The sequence below is a fragment of the Ranitomeya imitator genome, chromosome 1, assembly GCF_032444005.1.
Source record: "Ranitomeya imitator isolate aRanImi1 chromosome 1, aRanImi1.pri, whole genome shotgun sequence".
Classification (NCBI taxonomy): Eukaryota; Metazoa; Chordata; class Amphibia; order Anura; family Dendrobatidae; genus Ranitomeya; species Ranitomeya imitator.
This window is the reverse complement of record NC_091282.1, coordinates 796,720,390-796,734,644: the sequence shown is the minus strand read 5'-3', so window position 1 is coordinate 796,734,644 and position 14,255 is coordinate 796,720,390. Positions and strand designations below refer to the sequence as shown.

At 49.3% G+C, this 14,255-nt stretch overlaps 1 protein-coding gene across 3 annotated transcripts in view; it reads left to right on the top strand.

Annotated features, from left to right (window-relative positions):
- The window catches only part of DYNC1H1 (dynein cytoplasmic 1 heavy chain 1), a 63,151-nt gene that overhangs the window by 21,233 nt on the left and 27,663 nt on the right, over positions 1 to 14,255 (top strand). For all 3 annotated transcript variants that reach the window (XM_069738019.1, XM_069738027.1, XM_069738010.1), the window contains exons 30-34: positions 11,380 to 11,563; positions 11,651 to 11,863; positions 12,957 to 13,195; positions 13,295 to 13,451; positions 13,878 to 14,105. In XM_069738019.1, coding sequence (XP_069594120.1) covers positions 11,380 to 11,563; positions 11,651 to 11,863; positions 12,957 to 13,195; positions 13,295 to 13,451; positions 13,878 to 14,105 — 1,021 coding nt within the window. The remainder of the gene's footprint in view (positions 1 to 11,379; positions 11,564 to 11,650; positions 11,864 to 12,956; positions 13,196 to 13,294; positions 13,452 to 13,877; positions 14,106 to 14,255) is intronic.

Genomic DNA, 14,255 nt, shown 5'->3' with positions numbered 1-14,255 from the left:
CAGGAGTGGGAAACGGAGCAAGTAGAAAAGGATTAAGTTGGATGGTGGGCGACCGCTGCCTGCTCCACCTTTCTTTCCAGTCCCGCATTGGACAAGGCATGGGTATGAACCCTGTAGAACCTCGCAAAGATGTGACAAGATGACTAGGTCGCAGCCTTACAAATCTGAGAAGCAGTGGTTTGGTGACGAACAGCCCAGTAACCCCCCACGGCCAGGGTGGAATGAGCCCTTACACCCAGAGGGGGATGTTTGTCCTGAACACGTTATGCTTCCAGTATTGCCGAGCAAGTCAAGCAGGCAATAAGCCCCTTACGACGACACTCAGGAATGACAAACTGCGTCGGTGACGACGAAAGGAAGCAGTTCTTAAAAGCTAGAGGCGGAGAACTCTTGACTAGATCCAGGTTGTGGAGAGACTTCTCCAGGGGATGAACTGGAAAAGGACATAGAGAAGGGAAGAACAATCTCTTCATTATTGAAGAGACTACCTTAGGCAGAAAAGAAGGAACGGGTCTGAGGACCACCTTGTCCTTATGTAGAACAAGAAACGGAATGGCAAGATAGTGCTGCCAGCTCAGAGTCTCCTGATGGAAGTGATGGCAACCAGAAAAGCATCCTTCCATCAAAGGAGAGAACTGAATATCCTGAATGGATTTGAAATGAGGCCGCTGAAGAGCGCCTAGTACAAGATTCAGATCCCAGGGCTCTTCCCGAGGACGATAAGGTGCCAGGCGAGCGACTCCCTGAAGGAAAGTTTTAACCTGGCAACGAGAGGCCAGATTTTGCTGAAAAAGGATTGAAAGCGTGGAGACTTGACCCTTAAGGGTATTGAGTGTGAGTATGGAATCAAGACCTGACAGAAGAAAGGCTAGTATTGAGGGAAGGGAAAAGGACATGGAAGCGGAACTATTGACTTCACTACAAGGAATGAAGGCTTTCCAGTATCTATGGTAAATGTGCAAGGATGCGGGTTTTCTTGCATTAAACCTGGTCTGAATGGCCTGAGGGGGAAAGAACGGCGGCCTCAACAGCCATGCAGCTAAATTCAGAGACCGTGATCTCTGGTGGAAGAGAGGGGCCCTGCGAGAGAAGGTCTGGAAGCCTCTGTCACGTCCGCGAGCATATTTACTAACTCGAAGTACCAGACCAATCTGGGCCAGTCCGGAGCTACCAGAATTATCGAAATTCCGTTTGCCTTGATCTTTTTTATGACTCTCTGAATCAACAGGCGAGGAGGAAATGGGTACGGCAGCTGGAATTGGGACCACAGAATGGCTAAATGGTCGCAGGACCTGGTTACGAAACGAGGCACCTTGTGGTTCATCCGAGACTCCATTAGGTCAACGTCTGGGTGTTCCCCATCTTTGAGAGATCTGATCGAATATGACGGTGTTTAGAGACCACTCGCCTGGCGCAAGGCCCTGACGACTCAGGTCATCTGCTGCCCAATTGTCCACCCCCGAGATGTGGACTGCTAATATTTCGGGTACGTGACTGCCCAAAGCAGGATTCTCGCTACCTCCGTCATGACTAACTTGCTAAGCGCCACGGAAGTGGCGTTGTCTGAACACGGACTTGGTGATCCTGACAGTGGGAAGAGCAGCCTCCTGAGAATTCCAGAGACCCTGAATTATGTGATTGAGAAAAAACGCTCCCCATCCAAGGAGACTGGTGTCTGTGGTGACAACTTGCCAGCGGAGCAGAAGGAAGGATTTCCCTTGCAGAGCAGAGGGTCCACCATGTCAGATTTTCTCACCTGGAGGAGCAGTAGAATGGGCCGGTCTAGGCAAGAGGTCCTCTTGCCCAAGGTGACAGGAGTTGCGGCTGAAGGGGACAGGTATGGAACTGGGCAAAGGGTACGGCTTTCATGGCGGCAATATTCTTCCCCAGTTCGCTCATGCACAGTCTTAGGGCATGAGGAGAAGGCTGTCTCAAAAGCACGGATTCCCAGGCAAAGAGAAGAGAACTTTTCTTGTAGGAAGATCTTGGCTCCAGGTGTCTTGAACAGCATGCCCAAGAATACCAGGCGCCGAGATGGGAACAGGGAAGACTTTTCTGTATTGACTATCCAGCCGAGACAGGCGAAGTGTTCAGGGTGATCTGAAGCCTCTGATGGCAGGCTCGGAAGGATGGGCCTTTGATCAGCAGATCGTCCAGGTAAGGGATGAATATCGGTCATGACCGCTGCCATAACCTTCGTAAACACCCTGGGGGCAGAGGCCAGGCCGAAGGGAAGGGCTGTGAATTTTTTTTTTTTTGTTTAAATAGTTTTTTTATTGAAAGCAAACATGCACAATACAATTTATGCACTGTCCAGTATTTTACAAAAATTTTAACATTTTCCAAACCCCCAACAATCCCAACCATACCCAAACCTCCCCCTCCCCTGACAGCTCCTTCCCAGTTATACTTTTGTTACCAGTATTGATGGTTCCTTGAGCCATTTGACTCACTTATGTTCGCTTGTTCCTTTGGCACTCTCTTCCTTTCAGAGGCTCTCACTCTCCCATTTCCCATAACTATTCATCCCAGCTCGAGCCACGGAGACCACATTTTGTCAAACGTTTCTATTTTCCCACGTCTTTTATAGACCCCCTTTTCCAGATTGAGACCATGTTTAACATAATTCAGGAATTCACCCCTCGTAGGCGGTTCCTCCTTGATCCAGTTCCTTGCTATTACCTTCCTTGCCATGTATAATAGCCTAGCTATTGCTATCTTCCAGATGTTATCCACTCTAATTTCCTCTACATATCCTAGTATACACACTATCGGATCTCTCGGCACTCTGCATTTATACGCCCCTTCCACACGGCTCATTACCACCAACCAGAAAGCAACCAGTCTTGGACATGTCCACATCATGTGGTATATTCCTGCATTCCCATTCTTACATCTCGGGCATTCAGAGTCAGCACGCAACCCCGCTCTGCACAACACTTCCGGTGATTTATAGACTCTGTGCAAGATGTACAGCTGCGATAGTCTATACGGCTCGCTCAGCGACACTCGTGGAACCGACTCCAACACCGATTCCCAGGTTTCATCCTCCATTGGGCCTAAATCTCTTTCCCATTTCGCTCTCGCTTTTAAAGGGAAGTCTAACAAATATGCATGTAGAAGGTCCTTATAAAGGGTGGTAATGACTCCCCTTGTGGACCCTTCCCCACACACGTATTCCAGAACTATGTCCTCTTGGATCTCAACACCACCGCTCCTGTTTTGAGCTTTAAAAGCATGTTTCATCTGAGCATATTGATACTCCCCAGTCGGTCTCAGTCCAAACTCCCCTTGCAGCTGCGAAAAGGACTTTAATCCTCGTTGTTGAACTATCTGAGCCACCAAGTGGATTCCTTTGGCCCTCCACTCCGTCAGCACTCCAAGGGCCGCAAACTCAACCAAATTATTATTAAACCATATCGGTGTAAATTTAGTCAGCCCCGTAACCCCCCGAATCTGTCGCAGTCTGGTCCATAATTTATATATCAAAAACATAGTTGGGTATAATTTCCCCAATACTCCCAAGGAACCATCCTCCAGACACTGCGCTACCGGTCGTCGGTCTGTCACCCTCTCCATCAAGTGCTGCACCGCACTGGCAGACGCCTCCCGCGCCCAGCCCTTCAAATGCTGGCTCTGGGCTGCAAGAAAGTATAACTCAGGATTGGGTAAAGCCAATCCTCCATCTTCCTTGGGTCGCTGAAGCGTCTCCAGGCGAATACGTGGGTACCGCCTCCCCCATATCAGACTTCTAAATAGAGCATTAATCTGCCGGAATTTCCCACGTGGAATCCAAACTGGCGCGTTATGTAGGACGTAGAGTAATTTGGGCATCAGAACCATTTTAATTAGATTAACCCTCCCCACCACCGATAAGTGCAATTTATTCCATGCATCCACTTTTGCTTTAAGGGCGCCCACGAGAGGTGTCAAATTCCTATACAGAAACTCTAACTGGCATCGAGATCCATATTCCCAGGTATCTGAAAAGGGATACCACCCTAAGCCGCCCCTCTCCCAATGGCTCACTTCTGCTCTCCTCCACCCCATCCACCTCAAAGAGGACCGATTTATCCCAGTTTATCCTCAATCCCGATAAGTCTCCAAATTTCCCAACGATCTCGATAGCCCCATTCAAGGCTTCATCCGGGTCCGCTAGGAACAGTAGGATGTCGTCTGCATATAACGCAATCTTCTCCTCAACACTCCCATAACTGAACCCAGGGACTTCATCCGACTGTCGGATCTTGGCGGCCAATGGCTCCACAGCTAAGGCAAACAGAAGGGGCGATAGTGGGCAACCCTGCCTCGTACCTCTGGCCAGCTTTATAGGCTGAGAAAGTTCCCCATTCACTCTAATTCTAGCTGTTGGTAGTGAATATAACAGTTGAGTCCACGCCACAAATTGCGGGCCAATACCCATACATTTCAACACCCGCCAGAGATATCCCCACTCCACACTGTCAAACGCCTTATGGGCGTCCAAGGATGCAATAACCCTTCGGCCACAATTGTCAGACTTCAGCTGCAGGTTCATATGCAGCCTCCGCAGATTAACCGCTGTAGATCTGTCAGGCATAAAACCAGACTGATCCGGATGCACAAGGTTAGTAATGACACTAGACAGACGGGTAGCTAACACCTTGGCCAAGAGCTTGACATCGATGGTTAACAGAGAGATTGGCCGATATGACTCAGGCTTCCCCAGATCCTTATCCTCCTTCGGAATAACCACTATAATAGCCTCCCTCATAGATGCTGGGAGATACCCTTTACATCCAGCCTCCTCCAGTACTAACTTTAATCTGGGAATCAGCACTTCCTCCAAACTTTTATAGATTTCGGCTGGTAACCCATCAACCCCAGGTGCCTTCCCATTGGCCATAGACTTCAGCGCCCGACTCAGTTCCTCCTCGGTGATAGGGGCATCGAGGCTCACCCTATCCTCCTCACTCAATTTCGGAAGACCCAGACTCTCAAGGAAAGTCTCCGTATCTCCGGCTGACTCATTGACCCTGGAGGAATATAGGTCCGCGTAAAAGTCCGCAAAGACCTTTATAATATCAGGTGTTTCAGATACCCTGCTCCCCCCATCCGAAACCAACGAGTGTACATATGAGGTACTACGCTGAGCCGCGGCTACCACCGATAGCATGTGTCCCACTGTTTCTCCCTCCTGAAAATAAGCCACCCTCTGAAACTCCCGCTTCCTTTCAGCTTTTCCCAGCAGAATCTTTTCCATACAATTTTGCGCTGTTCTCAACCTTTTCTCTGCCTCGGAGGTCCCCAGTACTACCATCTCGTCCTCCGCGGCTTTCAACTCTTCCAATGCCACTCTCTCCGCTTCCCTTGTCCTCCTCTTACACCTACTAATGTCTCTAAAAAGTAGCCCTCTCAGATACGCTTTCATTGCATCCCAAACAGTCAGAGCATCAGTACTCCCATCATTTAACGCAAAGAATTCCGTCACCTCCTTCCCTATACCGTCCAAGTCAATACTCTGTAACCAGTTAGGGTGGATCTTCCATTCTCTCCCGCTTGTAGTCCGTGTCCCCAACAACCTAATCTCCACCTCAATTGGACTATGATCCGAAAGGGCCCTCGGCAGATAACGCACCTCCCCCACCATTGTGTCCAACAGGCGGTTACCCAGTGCCATATCAATTCTGGATAGCGTAGCATGAGCCGGCGAATAGCACGAGTATCCTCTCTCCCCAACATGTCTGACTCTCCATAGATCAATCATGCCTAATTCACGCACATAGGTTCCAAATGTTGTAGTGTGCCCCTCCGACCTATTCTGGGCGTTCTTATTTTTATCCCAAAAGTCATCGCATATATTGTTCAAATCCCCAATAATTAAGAGTGGCAGTGGTTCCCATCGTTCCACCCTCTCCAATACCTCCCTGATCTTCTTACTTGAATATGGAGGTGGAATATACATTGCCGCAACACACAATCTCACTCCATACAATATACATTGTATCACCACATACTGACCCTCAGCATCCACGCATACTTTCACCTCTTCATACTGCACTCCCACCGGCACCAACACTGACACACCTCTTGAGTACGTCGAGAAGGTAGAGTGATACCCTTTCTGTATCCAACGTCTATTTAGTACGTCCACTTTCTCCTGTATCAAGTGCGTCTCTAGCAAGCATATCATAGAAGCCCGTTGATCCTTCGCATACTGCAAGCTCGCAGCTCTCCTAGACTTATCCGCCAGGCCTCTCACATTCCAGCTCAATATCTTAAAGCGGTCCCCTATTATGTGACTCATCATCCTTAGTTATGTCAATACTCCCGGTTCTGAGCTGTCTAACTTCCCTCCCCACCCTTACCCCTCCCCCCCCTCCCCCACACCCCCCAATATTATACATTCTGCCTCTTATCAAGAGTGGGGCACCATCACCCGTTGCAAACACTCTTGCTAAACCTTCTCTTTCCGCCTCCCGCTACCGTTTATAACAGAATTCGGCGCAATTCTTAGAAGAACAGTATAATTAAACCTGTATTATATTACAACTGCAAGAACTAAATAAACTTTTTAGTACGCTGCACACCCTTCCTCCCTCATATTTCACCGCCGCACCAGCTCTCCCCGTGCGTTCCCTGAGTAATACCCAACTCCACCCTTCAACCTTCACATTTCAATTACCAGTGTACTGTCAGTCAATCTCTTTTTTTTCCCCTTTTTGAAAGAATTAAGATACCTCCCGACCAACCCGCCCCACATTTTCAATCTCCTTTCCCTTTAAGTTTTTTAGCGTTAAGATCTATCCACTGGGTAGCGTCCTCCGGCGTCTGGAAAAAGTGAATCTTATCCATCGCTACCACTCTCAGTCGTGCCGGAAACATCATGGAGTATTGCACTCCCAGTTCTCTCAGCCGTCTCTTGATACCCGTGAACATCATCCGTTGTTTCTGTACCAGGGCGGAATAGTCGGGGTAAATAGCGATTCTTTGACCTCCAATTGTCAGATCCGTCATGTCTCTAGCCTTCCTCAGGATAATGTCTCTGTCTCTGTAGTTTAGGATTTTGGCAAGCATGGTACGGGGACTTGCTCCAGGGACAGGTGGTTTCGGTGGGACCCTGTGGGCTCTTTCTACCGCAAATACTTTTGTCAGTGCTGCATCACCAAAAGTCTCAAGGAGCCAGCTTTCAATATACTCCGTGGGATTCCTCCCCTCAGTTTTTTCAGGGACACCCACTATGCGAATGTTATTTCTTCTGGACCTATTCTCCAGATCCTCATTTTTTGCAGCTAGCTCCGATATTGTTTGAGCAAACTTCCTCTCCGCTTTCTGCAGCTGCACTATATGGTCTTCTGCCGTGCTCACCCTTTCCTCCACAGCCCCCACACGTTTGTCAATCTTCTGCAGGGCTGCATTTATCTGGGCTGTATCCCCTTTAACCTCCTGTATCTGCTGGGTCAGGGATTGTTTGCAGGATGATACCAGTGCAAAGACATCTCTAAGGGTGGGCTCTGCTCCTGACTCCTTATCTTCAGGTCCCCCTACTACCACCGCCATGTCACCATCCCTGCTCCCCTGTTGTACCTCCTGCTCCTCTGCTGGGCTTTCCTCCTCTCCTTCTGTGTCTGTGTCCACTCCGGCGTCCTCCTCTGCTTTTCCTGTGTTCCCTGCGGCTTCCACTCTAGCAAACTGCTGGAGCTTTGTCGCCGCCGACATTCTCTTCTGGCATGCCGCGTTGTCCTTCTCCGCCTTCTCCCTGGCGTCGGCGCCATCTTGGCCGGTCCCTGCCTCGCCGGCTCCGGCGTCTCTTTGTCTCCTCCTGGTCATACTCATTGACCTCGGGGCCGCCGCTATACACCGCCGCACTCCCGGGACTCTCCTGCAGCCGGTAAGCGCTGTGAATCGCCGCTCAGCTGCGGCTTATAAGGATAATATTAACTTTGGCAGCGGGAGCGCTCTGTCACGCGTCCGCTCACATGAACGTTCAGGCCACGCCCCAAGGGCTGTGAATTTTTAGCGCTCCTCCTGGATCATGACCCAGAGAAATATCTGATGTGGGACACAAATAAGGATGTGTAAGTAGGTATCCTGAACATGAACAGAGCAGAAAAACTCCTCCAGTTCCATAGAGGCGATTACCAAGTGTAGAGACTCCATCAGTTTAACCATTTGAGATCCAGAATATCACAAAGGGCACCGTCCTTCTTTGGAACCGCGAAGAGATTGGAGTAAAGCCCTGAAAAGCATTGATAAAAGGTATCGGGTACGATTACCCCAGTCCGAAGGAAATGGCTTGAAAGAAGCCTGGGACCTAAGCCGGGAGCTTTGGTGGACGGACTGGAAAGAGTCTTCCAGGGGGAGAAGAAAATTTGATCTTGTAGCCTGAAGTCATGACCCCTCTGAAACAGGCTTCGTTCACCAACGAAAATAAAGTGTCCTGGAAATGAATCTACCCACCCTGGAAGGATTCCCGGGTGGGAGTGACCCATTACATAGACGAAAATCTGTTGGAGCGAGTCCCGAAGGGTTTTGAGGAGCAACCCTTTGGCCGCCAGTGAGGGGCAGGCTTGAAGGACAGCTTCCTTCTCTCCCGCTGGACAGGAGAACAGTCCTGATGGAAGGAGGTCCCGGAGGGAAAGAGGGGACGAAAGGAAAGAAAACTGGAGAGGACGCCTCCTGGTGAAATAACGTAAGAGCCTAGGACCCTGGAAAGGGATGTTGGTAAGAGACTTTTTGGAGGGAGGGTCCGTGTTCCAAGCCTTCAACCAAAGAATCCTCCAAATAGCAACGATATTTCTCGAGACCCGAGCTGAACTACTGGCAGCGTCCAGTAATGCGGTCAGTAGATATTTCCCTGCGTTGCGCGATCTCATCAGCAAGGACAGCTAGCTCATCTGGAGAGGCGGCCAATAAAATCCCCTGTCAGAAGTTTTGCCCAGGCGGAGATGTCTTGGCTACCCAGGTGGAAGCAAAGACTGGACATAGGGAGGCACCTGCGGCTTCAAAGGCTGACAGTCAGGGACTCTATCTTCCTGTCAGTGAAGTCTTTTTAAGGGAGGAACAGTCTTGAAGAGACAACCGTCTTGGGAGGACAGACGGGAGGATTAACAGTTGACAACCCTGACCATTTCTTGATGAGGTCTGGACTGAAGGGGTACAGAATATCCAGTTTCCTACCAGGAAACCGCTTCTCCGGATGTCCCCACTGCTTAGTGAAGATTGCGTCAAACTCCCTGTGATTAGAAGAACAACCGAGGACTTTTTACCCTTTTTAAAGGAGACAGATTGATCCGGTGGGGTGGGGGGGGGGATTTTGTCATTTTTAATGTGAAGGGTCTGATTAACATAATGAGGCTGTCAACTGTATCTTACAGTCTGGAATTCTGGTCCGAGCTGGGGTCCGAATCGGACTGGGATTCCGTATCAGACCCTGGAACCAACCACCTCAGGGGAGGAGGCATGGGACATGGAGGGCATCCTGGAGGATGTAGATGGATCTGGAGAGCTAGAAGGGTAACTGGAGTGAGCCTGTTTCCTGGATTTAGTCCTAGATCTTCCCTTCTGGGGGTGGCGTTCGGGTGCCTGCAAATCACTGTGGGAGGCGTTTGGACCACTGGTGGCTGCAGACCCGGACCAGGGACTGTGACACCTTGATCAGATCAGAGACCGATTGGGACATCACAACAGCCCACTCCGAATCAAGGGGTGTGCTCTCCTCCGAGGCAGTGGGAGACTCCTGTGATGCAGACATGGTGGAAGGGCTGCAAGACTGGCAGAAAGCGATGACTGGCCTGAGGGCCACTTCTTTTTACAGATGGCACAGGCGTAGTGGATTATAGCGGGACAGGAATGGGCTTCCTTGAAAGAAGGCATAAGTGAGGGTCTAGGAGTACTGCTGAGGGCTAAGCTCCTCCTAACAGAAGAAATAACCAGTCTGGGCTGATCCTACCCAATAAGATGACGCTACTCAGGCTGCTATGTCCCTCAGATCCAGTGCAGGTTAGAAGGTGGACGCCTGCTGTGTCCTTTGGAACCAGAAGGAGAGGTGATGGACTGCAAAAGCGCACAAAGAATCACGCAGACAGACACACAATGCAGGGGGCATGTCTCTGGTGTCAGGGAGGGAGAAACAAACTCATTGGGCAAAAAGCGTGCTCACTAGAAGGCTACCACTGGTTGGTCGGGGTACCGATAAGGGGCGGGGCTACACAGAGCTCGGAAGAAGGCCCAAATCTGGGGCTAAATTAAGAGGGGCCTGGATTTAGCTGTGGCGCCAGCTGTGACAGGATTGGAGACCTGGGAAAGAATACGGGACATACCTTGAAGTTGGTCCCGGTTCCTTCCTGCTTGTGAGGATGGTGTCGGGATGCCCCAAGGAATGGGGCCACTGGAATAAAGCATCCTCCTTCCCACACCGTCCTGGTCCCTGACAGTGCAGAAGATGGTGTCAACCCCTAAAGAGGGGGAAGGCCACAGGCAAGTGACTTCCTCCCCTCCGGGCTAGGGCCTGCCACCAGGAATTGCTCTGAAGCACCGCGAGGTGACTGGAATGGGTCCTGGCCTGCGGGTTCAAGAGTGGGTGATACCACACTGTTCTCTCGGTTGCACAAATTTGGGAAAACTGGGTGAGAAATTACTCTTTTACCTATTACTCCCTGTTACCTAGTACAAGGAGAACCTGAAAGAAAAAGGTGAAAAGATTAATAAACACAACAGGTGACCTGAAAAGGAAAAGCTGTATCTAGGATCAGATCCAGGTCTGCCTCCTACTGACACCAAGCTAAAACTGATGAGCTTTGTGCCAGTCGGTGGGTGTACCCTGCTGAGGAGAAGCTATTTTTCCTTTTTGCTTAGTGTCAGCCTCCTAGCGACAGCAGCATATACCATGCTTACGTGTCCACCAATGAAGCGATAAAGAATAGTGATAAGCGAGTATACTCGTTTCTCGGGTGATCTCCGAGTATTTGTGAGTGCTCTGAAATTGTGTTTGGTGACACCGCTGCATGCTTTGCAGCTGCTAGACAGCTTGAATACATGTGAGGATTCCCTAGCAACCAGGCAACCCCCACGTGTACTTGGGCTGGCTAGCAGCCGTAAATCATGCAACTGCGTTGTTGACAAAAACTAAATCTCGGAGCACTCACAGATAGTTGGAGACCACCCGAGCATGTTCGGAAAAACCTCAGCAACAAGTATACTCGCTTCTCACTAATAAATAAGTTATGGCTCTTGGTAGGAGAGGAGAAAAATTTGAAAATCGCCATGTCATGAAGGGGTAAAACCACATCTTGTATCCTCATTATACATCATTAATTGTTTTCGTGTAACCCTGGTGTTAGTCCAAGCCCTCAATAAAATAAAAACCACAATCGGTATTTTTTCTTTTTCCGCCTGCAGATTGTGTGATGAACAACTGTCATCTCAGAGCCACTATGACTTTGGCCTTCGAGCCCTGAAAAGCGTCTTGGTGAGCGCAGGCAATGTGAAGAGAGAGCGCATTCAGAAGATCAAGAAAGAGAAGGAAGAACGCGGAGAATCTACCGACGAAGGAGAAGTGGCGGAGAATCTGCCTGAGCAAGAAGTGAGATGGTGTTCTCGCACAACCACTGCCCGTCAGCGTATATCTTGTGCAGTTATGTAGTATTGGACTCACTCTTGTTTCTGGCAGATCCTGATCCAAAGTGTCTGTGAGACCATGGTGCCCAAGCTTGTTGCAGAAGACATCCCTCTGCTCTTCTCTCTGTTGTCAGACGTGTTCCCTGGAGTTCAGTACCACCGCGGTGAAATGACCGCACTCCGAGAGGAGCTGAAGAAGGTGTGCCAGGAGATGTACCTGACATACGGAGATGGAGAAGAAGTTGGTGGAATGTGGGTGGAAAAGGTACGATGTCTAATAAATGACTGTCAACCTGCAGTGGGACTGAACATTCCTATTAACCCATGTCTACATTTTAAAGGGAAGGTGCCACCAGTTTTCTTGTATTTGTTTTTTTTTGTGAAATTAAGCTTAAAATAGTAATTAAAATGTATTAATGCAATGTTTGCAGTGTTTGCAAACATTTCTATATGAAAAATATTATATATTTTTCTACAAATATACATATTTACCACTAGGGGGAGCATTTTCCGTTTTAGACCTCAAGCAGCTATAGTAAGATTTAGCAGCTCTGCCCCAGGGATATTAGACCACCCAAAAGGGGAGGGAAATGGTGATGTCAGCAGTTACTGCCCCAATTTTGCTGCTAACAGTAAGAATGAAGAGCAGCATCACAGGGCAGCACCATTTTGTGTGTGACTGCCCTGTGACCTGCTATCGCCAGCAGTTACTGCATTAGAGGCACAGCTTGTTTGCAGAGGAGCAGAACACAGTGGGCTCAGCAGCATTTTTTGTGAATAACATTCTTGCCTTCCCCCACCTTAATCCCTGTCCTGTCAGCTGCCCTGCTCTTTCTCCAGGTGTCACCTCCCTCTCTGCAGGCTGTGAGTGCAGCTTACCAGAGGTCACAGGGACTGTGTGTGAGGGGGAGGGGAAGACACGGCAGGAGAAGCACACAGGGCAGCGTGTGAGGAGCAGAGGATGTGCCTGCTTGGAGTACAGAGGAGCAGTGAGGGCTTCTTCTGTCCTGCGATAGAGAGCACAGGGCTATAATAAAATGTCAGCTAGTCACACCTACAGCAGTGAGTTGTGCAGCCCACAGAGGCGTGCCCAGCTCACTGCTAATGCTGCTGCAATGTTACAGATAGGGTCAGCACCAGTCTATTATCTCCTATGTCCATGGGGTGCCGTAATCTGACACTGATAGTGCCCTGCTACTGCTGCAAAACCAAGATGTCAGCCCCCAGTGCATTCTTTAAACTCATATAACACATGAAATCTGTTCACATGCATTTCAAACTTGCTTATAGCAGCATGTTATGCTACATTACAGTGATTTATTAATGACCTACAAACGCGGTACCTTACCTTTAAACAGGTCCTTCAGCTTTACCAGATCACCCAAATCAATCACGGCCTGATGATGGTCGGACCCTCAGGCAGTGGAAAGACCTTGGCATGGAGAGTGCTGCTGAAGGCTTTGGAGAGACTGGAGGGAGTGGAAGGAGTCGCTCACATCATTGATCCTAAAGCCATCAGCAAAGACCATCTGTACGGTACCTTGGATCCAAACACCCGAGAATGGACCGACGGGTTGTTCACCCACGTCCTCAGGAAGTGAGTCTACCTGCAAACTCCACACGAGTCGCTCGCACGGGCAGCTGTAGCTTCTCTATCAAACTAAAACCTGTTCCTTTAAATGTTTTATTTCTGCAGGATCATCGACAATGTCCGTGGGGAGCTGCAGAAGCGCCAGTGGATCATCTTCGATGGTGATGTGGATCCTGAATGGGTCGAGAACCTGAACTCCGTCTTGGATGATAACAAACTCCTCACACTTCCGAATGGAGAGCGTCTGAGCCTGCCCCCAAATGTAACGTCTGATGATAGTACTATTATGTTTTACTTCACCATAATGGCCATAATATTTTTTTGAAAGTATCTTAGAGATTGTCCAGTATTAGAAAAAACATGACTTCAAAAACCGCACTTGTTTATGGTTTGTGTCTGATACTGCAGCTCGGTTCCATTAACGTGAATGGGGCTGATCTGTGGTCCCGCACACCAGCTGCAGATGGGGACAGCACTGTGTATGGGGAAAAAGGCGGACATATTTTTCAAACTTGTTACCAGAGTGATGCGCTATGGTGTCACAATTGCAGAGTTGAGGTGCACTGAGCCCATTTTTTGGTGTAGGAGGGTGTGTTGACATTTCTGCCTCCTAAGATCCCTTTCCCTGAAACCATTTAAGATCCATATACTTTAGGCATCTAATCGGGACCGACTTCTCTCACCACAGGTCCGCATCATGTTCGAAGTCCAGGACCTGAAGTATGCCACGCTGGCCACGGTGTCCCGATGCGGCATGGTCTGGTTCAGTGAGGATGTTCTGAGCACAGACATGATCTTCAACAACTTCCTGGCCAGGATACGCAGTATCCCACTGGATGAAGGCGAAGATGAAGCTCAGCGGATGAGAAAGGGCAAAGAAGATGAAGGAGAAGAGTCCGCGTCTCCCATGCTGCAGGTATAAGCTCGGCACAGCCGTCATCTGCTTGATGGTCACCACTAGTTTAAAGCACATCCCTGTAGCATTAAAGGGGTTGTCCAGCACCTCTCGCTACTACACCTGATGACTCGTGCACAAATAATCCCAACTACAGTAATAACATTGGTG